Below are 24,226 nucleotides of genomic sequence, written 5' to 3' on the forward strand. Positions count from 1 at the left end.
AACAACCCGCACCCACATCTCTACCTCTGCTTCCAGGGGATCCCATCTGTGATGCTTTCCTTTATCCTGGGGCCAGTCCAGATCGGGATCAGACCCACACTTACCCTCCACACACGTGCACACAATACCACACATGTGCATACAACACACACATGCACACAGCACACAGGCATACAGTACCACACATACACAGCACACCCACATGCACACAGCACACACATGCATAGAGCCCAAGCATGCACACAGCACCACGCACATACACAGCACACATCACATACACCACACACATGCACACAACATACACACATGCACGCAGCACCAACATGCACACAGCACACACACATGCACACAGCAAACACACACATGCATATACCACACACTCATGCACACAGCATCACATATATACAGCACACACACGTGCACAAAACACATAGCACTACATACACAAGCATACAGCACACACACATTACACACATGTGCTGCATACACATGCATAGAACCACCACACATTCACACAAATGCACATACACATACTGCATATACCATGCATGCACACATGTGCACATCCATACACACACACACACACACACACACACACACCCTCTCTCTCAGTTCAAGGAGGCCACTGGATCCTATTAGAGCCCCTCTCCCTTTCTAAAAGTGAAATCATGTATCGCCATCCTCCCAGCACCCCGGTGTCTTCAAAGTGGTGTCCACCCTCCCTGGGGGCCACGGGAGAGCACCGAGAAGTTTGGGGGTGGGGTGCCCTTTCCTCATCCCCTGATGGATGCCCACCCAGGGATGTCCCACTGGGGGACACAGACAACCTAGGTGGCCATGGTAGGAGGCCAGTTCAGAGAACCGGGCCGGGCCCAGTCTTGAGGAGAGAGGCTGAACTGGGTTTTGGGGCGCCAGAGGCCCACCAGGCGAGGTGTAGGCTGGGGCAGCTCGGGCGCAGAGTCCGCCAGGGTCCACGCTCGGGAGGGCAGCGTCTGACGGCCTGAGCGGGTGGTCCCGGCGCGGGAGGCCAGCCGCCGCGGAGACCTGAACGCAGGGCGGGACGCTTGGCTCCGCGGCCTGGGCGCGGAGGGCCCTGGTGTGCAGCGCCGCCCGCCGGCTCCCGCAGCTCCACCCCGCGCCCCGCCCGCTCCGCGCTCCCTGAGTGCCACGAGGGGGCGCAGCGCCGCGTTGCTCTGGGGCCGCTGCCAGGCGCTCGTGCGGGCTGCGCTGGGAGCCGGCGGTCGGGCGGCGGCGGCGGCGGCGGCGGCGGGCGGCGCCCCGGGTCCGCGGCGTCCCGGTCCGCGGCGCCGAGGCTCGCACCGGGCGCTGCCCATGGGCCGGGCCCGGAGTTCCGGCGCGCCGGGAGCCGGTGAGTGGTGCGCGGCCGGGAGACACCTGGCGGTGCGGGCAGGGGCGCGGGCTCGCGGGGGCTGGGGAGGGCTGCCGGCGGGCGCGGGGCGCGGGCCAGGTCGCGGCGTGGGTGCGGGGCAGCGAGCCCGGCGGGGACGGCCGGTGTCCGGGCCGTTGGCGGACACGCGCGGGCCTGACCCAGAGCACAGGTTCGCGCGTGGTGACAGTGCGCGTGGCCGGCCGGCGGGGCCGGGACCGCGGCGCACGTGAGTGTGCGGTCTGTGCGGCGGGGTCGGCGGGTGGCGGGAGGCTGCGCGCGGCGCGGGAGCGTGCGCCGGTGTCAGCAGGGGCGGGGTCCGCGCGGCTGCCGGGACTGGAGGCGCAGGCGTGGCGGGGAGGGGACCCTAAGGGCACACCCCCGGCCACCTGGCGGGAGACCGGGCTCCGCCGCGCGCCCCCAGCCCCTGCTGGGCGCGAGGAGCAAGCTTCTTTCAGCCACTCGAGTGGCAGGAAAAGCCAGCCTGGACCAAAGCCTCCACCCGCACCGGACCTCAGTTTCCACGTCTATGAAATGGGGACGGGAAGGCAGACCTGCCAGTGCAGGTGCAGAAGGGAAAGGACCTTGCGCCTGGGGGAAGAGGGTGCTGTCGCCCCTGAGGATGGGATCGGATTTGAGGAAAGGACCAGCGCTACTACTTGTCAGAGGGCCTGCGAGAAGAGTGGGGTCTGCTGGGAGTCCCGGGTGTGTCCCTCACGCAGTGACAGCGGACGGCATCAAGGGACCACCTGGTCCACTCTTTGTATTTAGATTGGGAAAGCGATGCTTGGGGGGACTTGGGGAAGGGTGCTGCCGACGCCGCCCCATGCTCAGCGTGGGCGTGGGAAACTGTGGGAAAGACAGAGCTGGCAAGTTGGGGTGATAGAGGAGCTCTTCCGGGCCCCTACCTCCTGCCTCCTGGGGCTGTGGGGGAGACAGAAGTTCTGCTCAGCCCCGGGAGCCTGAGAAGAGTCCTGGGAAGCTCTGCCTGCCAGGCAGGTGGAGTAACTGAGGTTTAGAGAAGGGCGGGACCATGGAGTGGCAACGCTGGGGTCCCGCCTCTGGTAGGACTGGCTTCAACAGCCATAGTGCAGCCACTGTGCCAGGCGACCGGTGGAGGGGGACTAGGGTTGTCCACTCACTGGCCACATTCATTGAGCGCCTACTGTGTGCCGCCTGCTGCCTGCCCCTGTAAGTGCTCACTAGCTGGTGTGGGAGGGGACACCAAACAAGGAATCAGAGGGAAAAACAAGGACATGGCCAAGAATGCGTGCTGGGAAGAACATGCAGTAGGGTGACTGGGGCAGAGGGAGACCAGGGCGCGGCGGAGCCTGCGTCTGGTCAGGAAGGCTGTCCTGGGCGGGGAGCCCTGCCTGTGCTGTGATGGACGGGTAGCCTGGGGGAACAGCGCGGGTGAGATCCCTGAGGGCAGGAGGGGGCGGAGCTGGAGCCGAGACGGTACAGGGTCTGGATGTCCTGGGCAGCCCCCAGGGCGTTTGGAGGTTGGGAGTTGAAAGGCTGCCCCTGGCGGCGGGTGGGCGCACTGCCAGGGCAGGAGAGGGAGGGCAGGCGAGAGACGGACAGACGGACAGGCGAGAGAGGGACAGACAGGCTGCGGAGCCCGGGCGGGACTGGCGAGGAGGAGCCCGCAGGCCGCCAGATGTGGGGCCCTGCCCGGGAACTGGCCCTTTTCAGGCCGGGGTCTGCACCCTCCTGCCATGTCCCCGCCAGTCTCTGAGGTGGTTCCAGCTCTCACTTGTACCTGGACCCACATCCAGAGTCAGCCATTTCTCCAAGGGGTCTTGGTTCCTTGCGTGGGACCCGGGCTTAGCGTGGGGCGTGCACTCGCTGCCTCTAGGCCTTGTCAGTGGACCAAGCCAAGGCACCTTTCTTTTTTACTAAAAATTAATATTTCCATTCCCTTTCTCCTGCAGTGAGAACCTTGTTCCCCCAAACGTGAATATATTTAATCATTTACTTAGCTCTGCAATGCACCCCGAAATAGTTTCAGAATTATTGCATCCGCACCGAAGCCAGTCAACACCTACTAGGTCAGCATCGGGATTTCCACGGGTGTGCAGGCGGAGTGCTGCGGCTGTGCAGGCGGAGTGCTGCGGGTGTGCAGGCGGAGTGCTGTGTGATGATGTTATCAATCGGACACACTGTTAGCTTCGTGTGTTTCTACTTGCATTCAATTTGGAGCTTTTTTTCCTTTAGACTTTAGGATGTAATTTTATTTTTTGAATATGTAAAACACATGGTTGAAAGGTCAAAACTATTAAAAAGCTATCCTTAAAGGTCTCAATCCCACTCCTGCATCTTCTTCCTTGTTCCCACACCATTGGTAGCCATTTAAAATATTTTCTGGTTTATCCTTCCTGTGTCTCTTTCTGCACAACAAGTCATTTAAGCATTATCACAAAAGTTAGCCGTACAGCTCCTTGTTTTTCTTCAGTTAGAAGTATGTCCTGAAAGTAACTTCTTACCAGTTCATGGAGACCTGTCTCATTCTTTTTTACACTCACATAGTATTTCGTTCTGTGGCTATACTATTATTGTTTATTCAAATTATGTCCTGTGGATGAACAATTTTGGTTTTTTTCCAAGCCTTTTTAAATTTAACATAATGGAGTAATGGATAACCTTGCAACTACATTGTTAGTATTTGCAAAGGTGTATATTTAGAACACACTTCGAGAAGTAGGAGTGAATGTGGATTTATTTTGTTAGCTAGTCCCAAATTCCCTGTCAAGAGGTAGCATCATTTTGCATTCCCACTACCAATGTATCACAGTGTCTTCTGTTTCCCCACAGCCTCGCTGGTTTGAGAGCTGAGAAACAGTATTTCAGTGTATTTTAAATTTATATTTCTATTATTATAAATGAAATTGGACATCTTTTCACATAGATTTGGAATCATAGTTAGACTTTTCTAACTATGAAAAGCCCAATTATAAAGCAATCATCTGTGTTTTCTAATATTTGTTTAGTTTTGTACTTAGTCTGTGGATCCAATTTAATCTTCTTCTAAATGTCTAGCACTCTATCCCAAAGCCATTTATTTAAAAGGTCATCTTTCCTCCAGTGATCTGAAATGCACCTTCATCATACACTAAAAATCCAAGCCCTGGGCCTGTTTCTGGGCTTTCTAGTTTGTTTCACAGGTCTGTCTATTCCATCTGTTCACATACTGGTAAAAGAGAGAAAGAGAGAGAGAGAAAAATATATATATTTAAAGGCAAGGAGGGCCTGGCACAGTGGCTCACGCCTGTAATCCCAGCACTTTGGAAGGCTGAGGTGGGCGGATCACTTGAGGTCAGGAGTTCGAAACCAGCCTGGCCAACATGGTGAAACCCTGTCTCTACCAAAAAATATAAAAAATTAGCTGGGTATGGTGGCATATGCCTGTAATCCTAGCTACTTGGGAGGCTGAGGCATGAGAATCGCTTGAACCTGGGAGGCAGATTTTGCAGTGAGCTGAGCTGAGATCGTACCCCTGCACTCCAGCCTGGGCAACAGAGTGAGACTCTGTCTCAAAATAATAATAATAATAATAAATAATATAATAATAATAATGGCAAAGAGGACTTTATTCAAGACCATTGCAGTAGAGGAGAGAGATTGGGCTGAACTCTCCTTGTTGTGCTTTAATATGTGGTGGGCAAGTTCCTTCCACCGCTTTTTACTGCAAGGATTTCCTGGCTGTTGCAGCATGTTGCAGGTATTTGGGCGGGGAAGGAGAGCGTATTAAGTTTGCATTAGGCTTGTATATTAACTTGAGGATAATTGGCATCTTTATGAGGTTGAGTTATCTTATCTAAAACTGAGAGATGTCTTTCTGTGTGTCAAGACTACTTCTAGGAGTCTTTTGAAGTTTTCCTCACACATGTTTTTCATATTTCTTATGAAGTTTATTCATGAGTATTTTTATCTTGTGTGTTGCCACTATAAATGTTTTTTCTTCAATTATGTCTTTGAATTGGCTACTGTTTTGTGTATGTTATTTTACATCTTTCCGTCTTACCTGAATTTTTGTTGTTAGTTTTGTTGTTAGTTTTTATTTTTATTTTTATTTTATTTATTTTTTTTTTTTTTGAGATGGAGTCTCGCTCTGTCACCCAGACTGGAGTGCAGTAGCATGATCTCTGCTCACCACAACCTCCACCTTCCAGGTTCAAGTGATTCTCGTGCCTTAGCTTCCCAAGTAGCTAAGATTACAGGTGCCTGCCACCACATCAGGCTAATTTTTGTATTTTTAGTAGAGACGGAGTTTCGCCATCTTGGCCAGGCTGGTCTCGAACTCCTGACTTCAGATGATCTGCCTTCTTGGCCTCCCAAAGTGCTGGGATTACAGGCATGAGCCACCATGGCCGGCCTGTTGTTAGTCATATCTTTGATTCTATTAGTCATTCTGTCATCTACAAATTCAAATAGCTTTACTGCTTCTCTACTGATTTTTATGCTTTCTTTTATCTAATTAAATTGGCTGAATACCTCCAATTCAGTATTAAATAATGGATGTGGTGGGCCTCCTTACCTCGTTCCTGACCTTAGTAAAAAGGCCTCTAATGCTTCCCCTATGAAGAAAGATGCTGACGTTAGGATGGGAAGAGATAGACAGATAGATGATAGATAGATAGATAGATAGATAGGGGAATATCCATTGACTCCTATTTTATTGGTGGTTTTAAAAATCAGGATTGGTGTTGACCTTTGTTAGAGCCATGTATGGAGATAATGATCTGATATTTCTCCTTATTACTATTAACATAATGAGTCATGTGATGGATTTCCCAATATCAGGTCTGGGACTAGGCTGAGGTAAACAGACACAAAACGTATGAATATTAACACTAGGCCATCTTTGCATTTCTGAAATAAGTCCCACTTGGACATGATGTAGAAAATAGTTTGGCAGTTTCTTTAAAATTTAAACATAAAAATTTAAAAATAAAAACTCCCAGGAATCTAAGAGAAATGAAAACAATGAAATGTCCACACAAAGGCTTGTACACAAATGCTCATAAGTGCATTGCTTATAATGGCCAGAAAAGTAGAAACAACGCAGTTGTTCATCAACTGGTGAATAAATAAACAAGATATATGTCCATACAATGGAATATAGTTTAGCAATTACAGTTGGCCCTTGAACAATGAGAAGGTTGGGTATGCTGACCCCCACACAGTCAAAAAGCTACATACAACTTTTGCTTTCCCCCAAATTTCACTTGTTGTTGTTGTTGTTGTTTGTTTGTTTGTTTTTTGAGACAGAGTCTCACGCTGTCGCCCAGGCTAGAGTGCAGTAGCATGATCTTGGCTCACTCCAACCTCTGCCTCCCGGGTTCAAGCGATTCTCCTGCCTCAACCTCCCAAGTGGCTGGGATTACAGGCATGCACCACCATGCCCGGTTAAGTTATATTTTTGGTAGAGATGGAGTTTCACCATGTTGGCCAGGCTGGTCTCGAACTCTGGCCTCAAGTGATCCTCCCGCCTTGGCTTCGCAAAGCGCTGGGATTATAGGCGTGAGCCACCACGCCCAGCCTGTAGTATGTTTTGGTATCATTGTATTAGTTATCTATTGCTGTGTAATAAGTTATCATTGACCTAGTGGCTTAAAGCAACACATGGCTTATTAGCTCATCATTTCTGTGGATCACGAGCCTGGGCATGGCTTAGCTGAGTGCTGGTGGTGGACGGCATTAGGTTCATATGTAGAGACTCAGCTAGGGAACGGTTTGCTCCCCCACTCATGTGGTTGTTGGCAGTATTTAGTTCTTTGTAGTTACATTTAGAGCTTAAAATTTTGGCTGGATGTTGGCTAGAGGCCAACCTCAACTTCTAAGTGTCACCCCCAGTTCCTCGGGACCACCCACAGTTCTTTGTCACGTGGGCTTCCCCAGCATGACTGCTTACTCTGTCAAGCCCGCAAAGAGTCCCTAGAGAGTCATCACATAACAAAACATAACATAGTATAACGTGACATACATGATATGACAACGTAACATAATCCCAGTGGTGATATCCTATCATCTTTGCCATAGTCTATTGCTTAGAGGAAAGTCAAAAGCCCCACCCAGTCCCAAATGTATGAACACCAAGAGGTAGAGATCATGAGGGTGAACGCCATAGAAACTGCCTGCCACAATGGTGCTGGATTCTGATTACTAATATTTATTTTTGCCAAAGTTTTCCCAGTCACCCTTTGACTGGACAAAGCTTAGCTTCTGTTGGTTCCTTAAGAAAGACTTGTGAGTACTGTATTTCCTGCTTGCTTTCTTTCTATACTCTTGCTACTTGAAGGATAGATTGGCTGGTTATAAAATCCTTGCCTCTTACTTTCTGTCCCTAAATTTTTAAAAATGTTGTTATGGGTTGTATTGCTTGTACATTGTTGACAAGATGTCTGATATAAACATGCCTTTCTTTCCTTTGTAAGTGACTTGATTCTTTCTCTGGAGCGCCAAATAATTTTTTTTCTTTATTTTAAAAGTCTAATCATTTTACTAGGCATTCTCTTGGAAATGATCTTAGGTATGTGGGGGACTCTTTGAATATGCAGATTTAAGTCTTCTTTTATTTTTTTATTTTTTTTTGAGACGGAGTCTCGCTCTGTCGCCCAGGCTGGAGTGCAGTGGCGCGATCTCAGCTCACTGCAAGCTCCACCTCCCGGGTTCACGCCATTCTCCTGCCTCAGCCTCTCCGAGTAGCTGGGACTACAGGCGCCTGCCACCACGCCCGGCTAATTTTTTTGTATTTTTAGTAGAGATGGGGTTTCACCGTGGTCTCGATCTCCTGACCTCGTGATCCGCCCGCCTCGGCCTCCCAAAGTGCTGGGATTACAAGCGTGAGCCACCGCGCCCGGCCAAGTCTTCTTTTATTTCTAAAACATTTTCTTAGATTATAGTGTTAAATGTTAATTATGTACCATTATTTTACCTTTTTTCTTCAGGGATGCCAATCATATGTTTGTGTTAGATCTGTTTTTCATCTGTCTTCTAGATTGCTTTCTCTATGAATTTTATTTTTGCTTTATGGTCGTTTTCATTCATTTCCTTAATGAACACTATTAAGCTTTTAGTCAAATCTGTTCTCCCTAAGAGATTTTCTGATTCAGTCTTCATTTCTGAGATGATGGTCTTTTCCTCATTTTCTTTCATGAGTTCGGGCAACTCTAATTTCACATTTACCTTTTTCTGGGGTCCATTTCTGTTGAGTTTTTGAATGTATAATGTAGAGATTTTCTTCATGTGTCTGAATTTTTAGTGTGTCTTCATCTGTTCAGGCTGCTGTAACAAAATATCAGAAACTGGGTTAGTTTACAAACAACGATTTCTCACAGTTCTGGAGGCTGGAGGTACAAGATCAAGGTATGTGGTGAGGGCCACATCCCGGTTCGTAGATGGCTCCTCTCCTCACGCCCTCACATGGAGGAAGGGGCGAGGGAGCTCTCTGGATCCTCTTTTCTAAGGGCACTAATCTCATTGATGAGGGCTCTGCCCTCGAGACCTAATCACCTCACAAAAGCCCCACTCCAAATGCCATCACACGGGGACTACGTTTCCATGTATAAATTTGGGGGGACGTAAACTTCCAGACCATAGCATTAGGTAATTCAAGTTGAGGTGTTGCGTGTCGTTTTTCCCTTTGTAAATTGGGGGTTTGTGGGAAGGATTAGTGTCGACTCTTTATACTGGCTTTGTATGGATATTATCTGTTAGCTTAGAAGTGTCTTAATTTGCCTGGACCTGTAGTAACAGATGGCTACAGGCAGGAGCTGGGGGCGTGGGAACTGTAGTAGGTTTCCTAGTGTAAGAGCGCCCTCTCCTGTTGTTGTAGTGAAGTGCACCATTTTACTCGTGCTTTGGGAGGCGGGAGTGGACTTGTGTTTTCTGAGTTTACAATATTCACTTTGGCTTCCGTAGGTCCTTGAATGTCCAGGCTGGCTACTTCCTGTCTGTTACTAGCAAGCCTCCGAAGGCTGCCTCTACTTCCAGGCCACATGCCTGGCCCCTAGAAGCAGGGCCTTCCTGAGACAGCCACCTCCGGGCCCGAATGCTGTCTCCTTTCAGTTCCCCAGCCGCCAGTGCTCCGACACCCACCTCCAGGCGTGCTCTGTTTCCCCATGTGGGGTGGGACTTTCTTCTTCTTGTTTTTATTTGGAGACAGGGTCTCGCTCTGTCACCCAGGCTGTAGTGCACTGGTGCGATCACAGTTCACTGCAGCCTCCAACTCCTGGGCTCAAGCGATCCTCCCACCTCAGCCTGCAGAGTAGCTGAGACAAGCACCTGCCACCACACTTGGCTAAAGGACTCTCTTTTTTTCGTAGTTCTTGGCCCCAGCTCCCCTCTCCTCATTCCCACAGTGCCTCTCCCTGAGCCCTCACGCCACCAATGCCAGCGTGGGCCCTGGAGCCGGTTCTGAATGTTGGGGTGTTCTTTCCTCGCCCACGCCAGTTAGAGGGGTGCACGCCCTGTTTCCTACTCATGCTGGAGGCATGGGCATGGATGGTTTTATTCGCTCTCCTGCTTGGTCCATATTGGCTTTTACCAAGGAGAGGATTGGATTTAGGTGGCCGCCATTATCTCTGGGGACCTAGAGATGGCTGCAACCTTTTTACTTGAAAAGCTCCATAAAGAATGGTGTACTTGGCCGGGCACGGTGGCTGATGCCTGTAATCCCAGCACTTTGGGAGGCCAAGGCGGGCGGATCACGAGACCAGGAGATCGAGACCATCCTGGCTAACATGGTGAAACCCCGTCTCTACTAAAAATACAAAAAATTAGCCGGGCGAGGTGGCGGGCGCCTGTAGTCCCAGCTACTCGGGAGGCTGAGGCAGGAGAATGGCGTGAACCTGGAAGGCAGAGCTTGCAGTGAGCCGAGATAGTGCCACTGCACTCCAGCCTGGGGACAGAGCGAGACTCCGTCTCAAAAAAAAAAAAAAATGATGTACTCTTCATCTATTAAATAAATCCATCAATTTTTTTTTTTTTTTTTTTTTTTTTTTTTAGATGGAATCTCGCTCTGTAGCCCAGGCTGGAATGCAGTGGCACAATCTCGGCTCACTGCAACCTCCGCCTCCCAGGTCCCGGTTCAAGCAATTCTCCTGCCTTAGCCTCCTGAGTAGCTGGAATTACAGGCACGTGCCACCATGCTCAATTTTTGTATTTTTAGTAGAGACAGGGTTTCACCATGTTGGGCAGGCTGGTCTTGAACTCCTTACCTTGTGATCCACCCACCTCGACCTCCCAAAGTGCTGAGATTACAGGCGTGAGCCACCACGTCTGGCCCAATTTTTAACACTTTGTAACATTTGCTCATTATTTTTACTAAGCCATTTAAGAGTAAGCTGCAGGAATCAAGACATCAGCATCACCTTAGAACACGGAAATTCTTCTACAAAACCACAATTTGAATGCACAGTCAAGAAATTTAATATGAGCCAGGTGAGGTCACTGATACCTGTAGTCCCAGCGCTTTGGGAGGCTGTGGTGGGAGAATCGCTTGAGGTCAGGGGTTCAAGGCCACAGAACAAGATCCCATCCGGGAAAGAAGGAAGGAGGGAGGGGAGGGAGGGGAGGGAGGGGAGGGGAGAGGAGGGAAGGGGAAGGGAAGGGAGGGAGAGAGGGAGGGAAGGGAGAGGTCACCTTGGTTTATTAATTTTGAATAAGCTAACTGACGCCACTGTTAGCAGTTCAAGGCCTTCCAGTCCCACACCGGCATCCTAATTGGTGCATTTCTGCTTTACGTGCAGTGGATGTCGCTAAGCGTGGGATGGAGTGCAGACTCTTGGAATAGCTAATTAGTGCCCCTGCAGAGGAAATATCTACCCGGGTCCTTTGGTCAGGAAGTTGTTTAGTTGTTTGTTTTAAAATCCAGACAGTGTTCAAAAGTGCCCATCTGGCTAAATAATAGATAGTAAAATGACCACTGCTGTCTGTGATGGTTTAAACACCTGCACAGTGCCATTGGCTGAGTACCTGTGGCCTCAGGTAATTCCCACAGCAGCTGCCATCGATTTACAGAGGGGGAAACGGAGGCTCAGGGACGCAAGGGGACATCCCAGGGCCACACAGCCAGTGTGGGCCATGAGCTCAGCCTGCCGTCTGGGGTTTGTGCAGTTGACAGTCTGGGCTATTTTTGAGCGTGGACTGCGCTCACTCTCTGTCTTTGTGAACCTCTCTCTGCTCACAGCCTCCCATCTGCCCATCACGTGGACCACCCAACAAACACGTGCTGAGCAGCCGTGGGTTTCAGGCCTGAGCTGGGCTCAGCCAGGAGCGCCTCTCTGTTAACCCCCAGGCCTTCTCTGTCCAGCCTGGGTCCACTCTCAGAGGCCGCCACTGCCCCGAGCAGCACCCTGGATCCCGCCATTGCTTCCCTCTGCTGTCCCGGGGTTCCGGCTCCCCTCTGTCCCAGCCATTGTCGAGTGATTCACAGGTGTGTGGCTGCTGGCTGAGGGAGGCAAGGCAGAGAGCTCCCGTGTGCTTGATGCATCCCTGCTTCGCTCCCGCGTGCTTGATGCACCCCTGCTTCCCTCCCGTGTGCTTGATGCACCCCTGCTTCCCTCCCGTGTGCTTGATGCACCCCTGCTTCGCTCCCGTGTGCTTGATGCACCCCTGCTTCGCTCCCGTGTGCTTGATGCACCCCTGCTTCCTGACGCCAAATCTCAGTCCCCAGAGGGGACTCTCCAGGAACGGGATCGTGCTGCAGGGGGACAAGGAGGCTCATCAGAGGCAGGCTGGCCACAGGCACCCAGCAGTGAGAGCAGCCCTGCCCTGCGGTGAGGTCTGAGGGGAGCCTCACCAACGCCAGCCTCGGGCAGCACACCCAGCTCCACATTTTGGGGTGAAGTCGGGTCCTGGGAGCCCTCAGGCTCTTTGGATAGTTACCCTGGTGTTACTCAGAAATGCTACAGCTAGGCCGTGCTTTGAAATACAGAATTTTTATTGAGTGCTTCCTATCAAGCACGGTGTGCCAAGTTCTCCTTAAACTTTATCTTGTGAGAATAGAGATTGATAAACAGAGAAATACCTGTTTTAAAAGATGAATCAAGTTGATTGCCCGCCAGCTTGACCAAGGCAAAAAAAGAGGAAGCACAAATGATCAACATCAGGAGGGAGAAAGGGCCGTCGCTGCAGATTCTCCCCAGGTGGCGAGGATAGCAAGGGATTTTTATGAAGAACCTCGTACCAATACATTTGATATACTTCAGAGAAAATGAACAAACACCCCAAAAGACATAACTTACCAAGACTGACATAAGAAGAAATACAAAACCTGAACAATACTCTTTCGTTTTCTTTTTTTTTTTTTTTTTTTTCCTGAGACAGAGTCTCACTGTTGCCCAGGCTGGAGTGCAATGGTGTGATCTCACTGCAACCTCCTCCTCCCAGGTTCAAGCAATTCTCCTGCCTCAGCCTCCTGAGTAGCTGGTATTACAGTCTTCTGCTACCACACCTGGCTAATTTTTTATATTTTTGGTAGAGATGGGGTTTCACCATGTTGGCCAGGCTGGTCTTGAACTCATGACCTCAAGTGATCCACCTGCCTTGGCCTCCCAAAGTGCTGGGATTACAGGCGTGAGCCACTGTGCCCGACCCTGAACAATACTATTTCTGTTAAATAAGTTGAATTTATCATTAATAGGCTTCCCAAACAGAACATACCAGGCCGAGGAAGCATCCCTAGTGAGTTCTATTGAATAGTTAAGGAAGAAATGTTTTTAAATGAATTTTTAAAAGCTCTACACGACAAAAAAATGGTAAATATGCAAAGTGATAGGTCAATGTAGCTTGACTTAGCCATTGCACAGTGTCTGCATACATCAAAACATCACATTGTACACCATAGATACAATTTTTACTTGTCAATCCTACCTTAATAATAAATAAGTGTTTTTAATAATATTCCAGATAGTGGGGACCTGGACGGGGAGGATCTGTGGGCAGGGAGGATGCACGGGTGATTGCGACATGCCACTGCCTCACCAGGCGGCCGGCCTGCAGGTATCTGTTTGTTGTGCTTTTTGACACATGTGTACGCTACAGGTAAGCTTTTCACGTAGCAAATGTTACATAGCACAGTCATTTTCACAGTCATGTTGTAAGGAGTTCCCGTGTCGTCTTCTCACGCACCTCCTGTTGGTCTGTACTCTGCAGACGCCCTTCTCAGTTTGGAGACACCTCCCTGCAAGGTACCTCAAGGTGTCCCTGAGCTCATGTCTGTGTGAGGGCTGCGGTGGGAGTCAGCTCCAGGGACGCTGGCGGGAGGGCGCGATGCCCCAGCTGCTCTCCAAGGTCAGACAGGAGTCAGACCACGTGTGTGTTTGGAGAAGGAGAGGAGGGAGGAGCCAAGGTCAAGGCCCCAGCTTGAGAGGCCCTGCGACTCCAGGCTGTTCTCTGCAGCAGGCACTGGGCCCCGCCCTGGTCACCATCCTGCAGGCAGAGGGGAAGCATGGCGTCGGTACAGGAGGGCGCTGGGCCTTCCTCACCAGCCATTTCCCGGTTTCCCTGTCAACCTTCAGCAGACCTGAAGCACAAGAGAGGCAGGTGGAGGAGCCAGGAGAAGCCGCAGCTCTGAGCTGCAGCATGTCACTCAGTACGCTCCACCGCCCTGGCCACCGCCACTGCACGTGGGCTGGGGAGAGAGGGCTGGCTCGGAATCCTCGGAGAAGGTCAGTGAGGCTCCGGAGCGCTGTAGGGAGATGGTCTCCTGTGACGCCTAACTTTCCAGGACTGGAGTGTCTGATGGTAGTGCCCATCAGTCACCTGGGAAGTGGCAGTGTCCTGACCACAGTGGGCTTTTCTCCAGCTTAGCACTTCCAACCAGCGGGCTGTGCTGACAAGCCCCTTGAGAATAAAAAATGGTACAATCAGTGGTTTTTGTGAACGTGCGCAAGGCGGATTGTGAAACGGATTTGAAAAGAGTGAGGTGAGAGTGTGACAGCTGCTCCCGGGGCTTGAGCATAGCCCTGTAGTTTGTGCAGATGCTTCCGCATGAGTGCAGCCAAATTGTATTAGCACTTTGGATGATGAAAAGGACCTTAAGTATCTGCATGTCACCGTTCTTGAAATGTTTGCCGGGGAAAATGTACTTCTATTTTGCAAACAGCGAGTATAAGAAAGAGGAACAAATTAGGTTATTGCGCTCTAACAAATTTCATGAGCAGAGCCATTGACAGATGCACATTTCATATAATGAACAGGATCCGTGGTGTTGCCACTCACCTTAATGAGGAGAGAGAGGAGCGCCAAGCCCGCGCGTTCGGCTGCCCTCCCCGCCCAGCCCACACAGGGAGGAAGGCCCAGGGGTCCTGCTCTCTGCAAGCAGGGAGGATACCCCAAGGTCACACCGCATCCAGGCCCAGTGAACTTTCAGGGAGAAAGAATCTCTTTTTTTTTTTTTTTCAACCTTTTCATACAGAAAACAAACAAACACCATACAGAATAGGAAGAATGTGAATCACTACACACCTATCTCCCAGCTCCCAGGGCTGCAATGCCTGGCCCGTCTTCCTTGATTGCCACCCCAACCCTATTAGGTGCTTACAGCAAATCTGAGACGCAGTGCGGATTCCTCCCGGACTGATGGGGACTTTGCGTAACCTTCATGCCAGTTGACACATCTCATAAAATTAATAATAATTTCTTAGTATCATCTAATGGCCAGTCTGTAATCTGATGCCCCCATTACTTCAAAAATATCTTTTTACAGTTGGTTGGTTCAAGTCTGGAAAGATCCACATCCCACATGTCGCATTCGATTTTTGTATCTCTTAAGTCTCTTTTATTCTCTAACAGTTCTTTCTGTTTGGTTGGTTGGTTTTTATTTGTTTTTTGGTCTTCACTCTGTTGGTTTGTTAGGGGATGGGAACACTTGTCCTGTTGAGTCCCCTGGTCCTGGCTGGGCTCTTCGTATCCTTAGGATGTCACCGTGCATGTCCCTCCCTGACTTTCCCCCCAGGGTAGTCAGATCTGTAGCAGCTCTGTCCTGTCAAAATACCATGAGGGCCCCTGGCCTAATTTGAAATTTTCTAGTAGCCACGTTAAAAAAGGTGAAATTAACATTAAGAAGATATTTTAGGCTGGGCACGGTGGCTCATGCCTGTAATCCCAAAGCTTTGGGAGGCTGAGGCGGGCGCACAAGGTCAGGAGATCGAGACCATCCTGGCTAACACAGTGAAACCCCATCTCTACTAAAAATACAAAAAATTAAGTGGGCGTGGTGGCGGGTGCCTGTAGTCCCAGCTACTTGGGAGGCTGAGGCAGGAGAATGGCGTGAACCCGGGAGGCGGAGCTTGCAGTGAGCCGAGATCGCGCCACTGCACCCCAGCCTGGGCGACAGAGCGAGACTCCATCTCGAAAAATAAATAAATAAAGCCACTGTGAACATTTATAAGCAAGTCTTTGTGTGGACATGTGTTTCATTTTTCTTGGATAAATACCTACGGAATGGTCAGGTTAAATGGTAGGTTCACATTTAATGTTTTAAGAAACTGCCAAGTTCTATTCCAATGTGGTTGAACCAATACATTTTCTCTAGCAGTGTATGGCAATTCCAGTTGCTTTCCATGCATGCTGCATCTGGTATTGTCAGTCTTTAAATTTTAGCCGTTCTAACAGGCATACAGGAGTATCCCATTGTGATTTCCATTTTCATTTCCCAGATGACTAATGATATGAGGCATCATTTCTTATGCCTATTTGCCACCTGTAAATCTTTGATGAACTGTCAGTTCAGATATTTTGCACATTTTTAATTGGGTTCATTTTCTTATTGTTTTCTGAGGGTTCTTTTCATCAGATAGGTAATCTATAAATTTTCCACCCAATACCTGGCTGCCATTTTATTCTCAATGGTGTCCTTTGAAGAGCACAAGTTCTTAATTTCAATTAAGTCCACTTCGTCAATTTTTAAAATCATGTTTTGGTGTTTAAGGAATTTTTACCTAACTCCAATTTATAGATTTTCTCCTACATTTTCTTCTAGGAACTTTATAGTTGTAGGTTTTACTGTTGTTTCTGTAATTTTTTAAATTTTTATTATTATTATTATTTTTGAGAGAGGGTCTAGCTCTGTCACCTAGGCTGGAGGGCAGTGGTGCGATCACAGCTCACTGCAGCCTTGCTCGAGCAATTCTCCTACTACAGCCCCCGAAGTAGCTGGGGCCACAGGCATGTACCACCGTGCCTGACTAATTATTATTATTATTATTATTATTATTATTATTATTATTATTATTTTTGAGACGGAGTCTCACTCTGTCGCCCAGGCTGGAGTGCAGTGGCGTGATCTCAGCTCACTGCAAGCTCCACTTCCCAGGTTCATGCCATTCTCCTGCTTCAGCCTCCCGAGTAGCTGGGACTACAGGCACCCACCACCATGCCTGGCTAATTTTTTGTATTTTTAGTAGAGATGGGGTTTCACCATGTTGGCCAGGCTGGTCTCAAACTTTTGACCTCTGGTGATCCACCCGCCTTGGCCTCCCAAAGTGCTGGGATTACAGGCAAGAGCCACTAGGCATGAGCCACCAGGCACGGCCGAAATAACCACCTTTCTCCACTGAATTGCATTTGCATCTTCTTTAAAATTCCTTTGACCATATATATTTGTGACTCTACTTCTAGTTGTATTCAGTTGATCTTTGCCAATCTTGATATCATTACTCCATTCTCTTGATTTTGTAGCTTTAAACAAGTCTTGAAGACAGTTAGCATAAGCACTTCAACTTTGTTCTACTTTTTCAAAATAGTTGTGGCTCTTCCAGTTCTTGGCATTTTGAAATAAATTTTAGAATCATCTTATCAATTTGTAATGTCTATAGCTCCATTTGGGAAAATTGACATCTTAATAATACTGAGTTTTCTAACTCACAGACACTTACTTACGTGTTTAATTTCTCTCAGCCATATTTTGCAGTTTTCCATCTACAGCTCTTGTACATCTTTGCTCAGATTGAGCCTTGAGCATTTGATTTTTTATGTAGTGTAAACAGTATTTTTAAATTTCCATTTCCAACATTTTGTTGCTGATAGATAGAAATACAATTGATGCTTACGTATTGATCTCATATCTTGGAATCTTGCTGGAATCACTTACTGATTATAGTGCTCTTGGTACAGATTCCGTAGCATTTCCTACATAGATGATCACATTATTTGTAGATAAAAACAGTTGTATTCCTTCCTTTTCAAATCTGGATGCCTTTTGTTTCTTTCTTTCTTTTTTTTTTTTGTCTCATTATACTAGACTGAACCTCCCCTACAATGTTGAATAGAAGTATTGAAAGTGGATTGCTGGGTGTTCGTGGACATAAAGATGGCAACAGTAGACACAGGGGACTACTAGAGGGGAGGGAAAGAGGAAGACAAGGGTTGAAAAACTATTGGGTACTGTGCTTAGTACCTGGGGGACAGGATCATTCGTACCCCAAGCCTCAGCATCATGCCATATACCCATGTAACAAACCTGCACATGTACCCTCTGAATCTAAAATAAATGTTGAAATTATAAAAGAAAAAAAGAAAGTGGATCACCTTGCCTTTTCCTGATCTTAGGGAGAAAGTTTTCCAATTTTCACTGTTAAGTATGATGTAAGCTGCAGGTTTCTCACAGATGCCTTTTATCCAGTTGGGGAACTTCTCGTCTATTATTAGTTGGTTGAGAGTTTTTATTGGGAATGGATTTTGGATTTTGTCAGTGCTCTCTCGCATCTATGAGATGATTATGTGGTTTTTCCTTTAGTCTTTTAATATGATAAATTACAAAGGTTCTGTAACTGCCACCTCTGTTTAGTTCTAAAACATTTTCATCACCCCCAAGGAACATTTCATACTCTTTAAGCAGTTACTCACTACTACCCTCTCCTGCCATGACAACCAGCAGCCTGTGTTCTTTCTCTGTATATATACCTATTCTGGATATTTCATATAAATGGAATCCTGTGGCATGTGGCCTTTCATGTCAAGCGGCTTTCACATAACATAATGTTTCTGAGGTTCATTTATGCGGTGACATGTATCTGTACTTGATTCCTTTTTATGGCTGAATATATTCCATTGTATGTCTGTATCTCAGTTATTTATCCATGCCTCTGTTGATGGACATGTGGGTTGTTTTCCCCTTTTGGCTAGTGAAGATAGTCCTGCGGTGAACACTCATGTATAAGTATTTGTTCGAGGATCTGTTTTCAGTTATTTGGGGCATGTAACTGGGAGTGGAATTGCTGGGTCATTTGGTAATGCCATAGTTGACTTTTTGAGGAACTGTCAAACTGTCCTTTTGCATTCCCACCAGCAACACACAAGGTTTCCAGTTTCTCCACATCCTTGTCAACACTTATTACTTTCTATTTTGTTGATTATGGCCATCCTAGCGGGTGTAAAGTGGTATTTGATTGTCTTGTGATTTGCATTTTCCTAATAATGTGGAATATCTTTTTATTTTCTTCTTAGCCATTTGTATATCTCTTGGAAAAATGTCTATTCAAGTATTTTGCCTGCTTCTTAAAAAATTGGGTTATTTGTATTTTCTTTGTTAAGTTATAGGAGTTATTTATATGTTCAGAATACTAGACTCTTACAGATATATAAATTTGTGAATATCTTTCCATTTATTTAAATTTTCTTTAATTTCTCTTAAATAATATTTTATAGTTTTCAGTGTGCAAGACTTTCTCCTTTTGGTTAAATTTTTCTCCCATTTTGTAGTTTGTCTTTTCAATTTCTTTGTAATGTCCTTTGATGCACACAGGTTTTTAATTTTGATGAAGACTAGTTTATCTGTTTTTTCTTTTGTTTCTTACACTTTTGGGGTTGCATCCAATAATCCATTGCCAAATCTATGTTTCTCCCCAGGTTTTCTCCTGAGAGTTTTATAGTTTTAGCTCATATATATAGGTCTCTGATCCATTTTGAATTAATAATTATATATGGTAAGAAGTAGGGGTCCAATTTGATTTTTTTGCATGTGGATATCCGGTTGTCCCAGCACCATAGAGACTGTTTTTTTCCCTCATTGAATTAATGATGTTGGCTCCCTTTTCAAAAATCAACTGGCTAGTACCACACTGTTTTGATTACTGTAGCTTCGTAGTAAGTTTTGAAATCAGGAAGTATGAGTCCTTCAACTTTGTTCTTTTTCAAGATTGTTTTGGCTATTTAGGGACCTTTGCAATTCCATATGTATTTTAAGATGGGTGGGTTTTTTGTTTTGTTTGTTTGTTTGAGACTGAGTCTTGCTCTGTCACCCAGGCTGGAGTGCAGTGGCATGACCTTGGCTCGCTGCAACCTCCACCTTCTGCCTCAGCCTCCCGAGTAGCTGGGATTACAGGCATGTGCCACCGCACACAGCTAATTTTTGTATATTTAGTAGAGATGAGGTTTCACTATGTTGGCCAGGCTGGTCTTGAACTCCTAACCTCAACTGATCCAGCCCACCTCGGCCTCCCAAAGTCCTGGGATTACAGGTGTGAGCCACCGCGCCTGGCCAGGATGGGTATTTTGATTTCTGAAAAAAAAAAAGGCTATTGGAATTTTGCTAGAGATTGCATTGAATCTGTAAATCACTTTGGCTAGTATTGCCATCTTTACCATATTAAATCTTAGAACCCATGAACACAAATGTATTTCCATTTATTTAGACTTTAATTTATCTTAAATAATATTTTATAGTTTTCAGTCTGCAGATCTTTCTCCTCTTGGTTAAATTTATTCCTAGGTATGTTATTCTTTTGGATGCTACTATAAATGTAATTGTTTTCTTAATTCATTTTTCAGAGCATTAATAGATGATGTATAGAAATACAGCTAATATTTATTTGTTGATCTTGTATCCTGCAACTTTGCTGAATTTGTTTTTTAGCTCTAATAGTTTCTTTGTGGATTCTGTAGGATTTTGTATATATGGGATCATGCCACCTATGAATAGAGATCATTTTACTACTTCTTTTTAATTTCAAAGCCATTTACTTCTTTTTCTTGCCTAACTGCTCTAGTTAGAACATCTAGTACAATGTTGAATAGCAGTGGTAAAAGCGAGCATTCTTGTCTTTTTTTTTTTTTTTTTCTGTGGAGATAGGGCCTGGCTCTGTCACCCAGGCTGGAATGCAGTGGTGTGATCTTGGCTCACTGCAACCTCGACCTCCCAGGCTCAATCAGTCTGCCCATCTAGCCTCCCAAGTAGCTGGCACCACAGGTGTGTGCCACCATGCCTGGCCAATTTTTGTATTTTTTGGAGAGACAGGGTTATGCCATGTTGCCTAGGCTGGTCTTGAACTACTGGACTCAAGTTATCTGCCTGCCTTAGCCTCCCAAAGTGCTGTGTTTACAGGTATGAACCACCATGCTTGGCCTTGTCTTGTTCCTTATGAGAAGGTTTTTAACTCCAGTTTAAATTTCTTTGATAGATATAGTCATTCAGGTTATCTATTTTTTGTGAAATTTGGTAGTTTGTATCATTTGAATAATTTTTGCATGTCATCTAAATTTTCAACTGATTGGCATAAACTTGTCCATGATATTTTCTTATTATCCTTTTTATTTATTTATTTATTTTTTAAATTTATTTATTTAAGATGGAGTTTCGCTCCTGTCACCCATGCTGGAGTGCAATGGCACAATCTTGGCTCATCGCAACCTCCACCTCCCGGGTAAAGGCGATTCTCCTGCCTCAGCCTCCTGAGTAGCTGGGATTACAGGAACATGCCACCATGCCTGGCTAATTTTTATATTTTTAGTAGAGATGGGATTTCACCATGTTGGCCAGGCTGGTCTGAAACTCCTGACCTCAGGTGATCCGCCCACCTCAGCCTCCCAAAGTGCTGGGATTACAGGCATGAACCACTGTACCTGGACTCTTTTTTTTTTTTTTAGACGGAGTCTCACTTTGTTGCCCAGGCTGGAGTGCAGTGGCTTGATCTCGGCTCACTGCAAGCTCCGCCTCCTGGGTTCACGCCATTCTCCTGCCTCAGCCTCCCGAGTAGCTGGGACTACAGGCGCCTGCCACCACGCCCGGCTAAATTTTTTGTATTTTTAGTAGAAACGGGGTTTCACTGTGTTAGCTAAGATGGTCTCGATCTCCTGACCTCGTGATCCACCCTCCTCAGCCTCCCAAAGTGCTGGGATTACAGGCATGAGCCACCACGCCCCGCCTGGCCTCCTTTTAATATCTTAAGAACTTTAGTAATATTACCTGTCTCATTTGTGATATTGGTAATTTTTATATTCTCTTTCTTCCTGATTAGTCGGCCTAGAGGTTTATTAAATTTTTTTATCTTCTCGGAGAACCAGCTTTTAGTTTTATTGTTTTGCTCCATTGGTTTTCTTGTATACCCCATTGATCACTGCTCTGAATATTATAATTTCCTTTCTTCTGCTTACTTTGGGGGTTCCATTTGCTTTTCTTGTTTTCGTTTCTTAAGGTGGAAGCTAAGGTCATATGACTTGAGATCTATCTTTTTTCGAATATAGGCATTTCACTACTATAAATTTTCCTGTAAGTACTGCTTTAGCTGTATCCCACATATTTTGATAGGTTCTGTTTGCATTTTTATTCAGATCAAAATACTTTTTAACTCCCTTTATTATTTTTTCCTTTCATCCATACATTATTCGGTAGTGTATTATTATTTAGTTTCCAAATATTTGGGGACTTTTCTTGTTAATGATATCTAATTTAATTCCTTTGTGGTCAAACAACATATTTTCTATGACTTGAATCCATTTATTTTAATTTACTGAGACATGTTTTTGTGGTCCCAAATATGATCTATCTTATTAAATATACATTTAAAATGCATATAAGTTCCACTGTTGTTGTGTGAAGGGTTTTATAAACAGCAATCAGGTTATGTTGTTTGGTAACGTTTAAGTGTTCTGTATCCTTCATGATTTTCTGTCTGCTAGTTTTATCCATTATTGAGAAACAGATGACAAAAATCTCAACTACAATTGTGGATTTGTTTATTCTTGCAGTTCTATCAGTTCTTGCTTCATGTATTCTGAAGCTCTGTTATTAGGTGAATACATGCTTAAGATGGTTATATCATCTTTATGGATGACCCTTTGTCATTATGGAATGGCCTTCTTTACTATCCTATTATTTGTTCTGAAATCTATTCCTATAATAATATAGATAAAATAATTATAATATAGACATACCAGCTCTCTTTCCTTTTTTCATCCTTTCACTTTTAATCTATTTATGTCTCTGTATTTAAACTTGGGTTCTTGTGGTTCTTGCTTTCATATCCAGTCTGAAAATCTCTGCCTTTTATGTTATTTTATTTATTTATTTAATTTTTTGAGATGGAGTCTTGCTCTGTCACTCAGGCTGGAGTGCAATGGCACAATCTCAGCTCACTGCATCCTCTGCCTCCTGAGTTCAAGTGATTCTTCTGCCTCAGCCTCCCAAGTAGCTGGGATTATAGGCACCCACCACCATGCCTTGCTAATATTTGTATTTTTTTTAGTACAGACAGGGTTTCACCATGTTGGTCAGGCTGGTCTCGAGCTCCTGACCTCAGGTGATCCACCTGCCTCAGCCTCCCAAAGTGCTGGGATTACAGGCGTGAGCCACTGCATCCAGCCCAAATCTCTGCCTTTTAATTGGATTGTTTAGAACATTTACATTTAATGTGATTATATTGTTGGATTTAAATTAACCACCTTCTATTTATTTATTTATGTATATTTATTTATTTATTTCAAGATAGAGTCTTGCTCTGTTGCCCAGGCTGGAGTGCAGTGATGCGATCTCTGCTCACTGTAACCTTCATCTCCCGGATTCAAGTGATTCTTGTGCCTCAGCCTCCTGAGTAGCTGGGCATGTGTCACCACACCTGGCTAATTTTTGTATTTTTAGTAAAGATGGAGTTTTACTATGTTGACCAGGCTGGTCTTGAACTCCTGACCTTAAGAGTTCTGCCAGCCTCAGCCTCCCAAAGTGCTGGGATTATAGGCATGAGCCACCACGCCCGGCCTGCTATTTATTTATTTGATCTGAAATCTATTCTGAAATCTATTTATTTATTTATTTATTTATTGAGATGGAGTTTTGCTCTTGTTTCCCAGGCTGGAGTGCAGTGGTGCCATCTTGGCTCACTGCAACCTCTACCTCCTGGTTCAAGCAATTCTCCTGCCTCAGTCTCTCGAGTAGTTGAATTACAGGCATGTACCACCACACCCGGCTAATTTTGTAATTTTAGTAGAGACGGAATTTCTCCATGTTGGTCAGGCTGGTCTTGTACTCTCGACCTCAGGTGATCCACCTGCCTCGGCCTCCTAAAGTGCTGGGATTACAGGTGTGAGCCACCGCACCTAGCCTTTATTTTTTAATTGTTTCATATGTATCTTTTTTTTTCTGACTTCTTTTGAATTGGGTTTTTTTATGTTTCTAGTTTATGTCCTTTGCTGATTTTTTAAGCTATATCCCTTTGCTATGTTATTTTAGTGCTTAATTTAGGTATCATTCATTGCATTACTTTTCTGTTGCTACCCAAAACATTAAAACGATCTTGGTAATGTAAAACACAAATTTATTATTTTAGAATTTTCATGAGTCAGGTGTTCAGGGAAAGCTTAGTTGGGTTCTCCCCTCAGGGTCTCACAAGTGTGGGGCTGGGGTCTTATCTATGTTTTAGTGTCTTCTTCCAAGCTCATGTGGCTGGTGGCAGAATTTATTTCCTTGCCGCTATAGAATGCATGGTGGCTTGCTTCTTCAAGACCATCGGGAGAGTCTCTGATGCAAGTATCTGACCTTTTTTTAAAAAGCTTATCTGTTTAGGTTACACTCATGCAGCATAATTTCCCTTTTGATGATCTCAAAGTCAACTGATTACA

At 46.0% G+C, this 24,226-nt stretch overlaps 1 protein-coding gene across 3 annotated transcripts in view; it reads left to right on the plus strand.

Annotated features, from left to right (window-relative positions):
- The first annotated feature begins 1,191 nt into the window (after nucleotides 1–1,191).
- The window catches only part of RASGEF1C (RasGEF domain family member 1C), a 107,683-nt gene continuing 84,648 nt past the window's right edge, over nucleotides 1,192–24,226 (plus strand). The window contains exon 1 of one of the 3 annotated variants that reach the window (XM_030824253.1): nucleotides 1,192–1,369. Coding sequence is in view for 1 of the 3 variants with exons in the window: in XM_030824244.1 (XP_030680104.1) it covers nucleotides 10,823–10,831 (9 nt within the window). In the remaining 2 variants the exon portion in view is untranslated. Of the gene's footprint in view, nucleotides 1,370–10,698; nucleotides 10,832–24,226 lie in introns of those variants that run through there. The other 2 variants (XR_004032637.1, XM_030824244.1) reach the window with 2 other exon arrangements.

This window comes from Nomascus leucogenys, chromosome 2 (genome assembly GCF_006542625.1).
Source record: "Nomascus leucogenys isolate Asia chromosome 2, Asia_NLE_v1, whole genome shotgun sequence".
NCBI classification, from domain to species: domain Eukaryota; kingdom Metazoa; phylum Chordata; class Mammalia; order Primates; family Hylobatidae; genus Nomascus; species Nomascus leucogenys.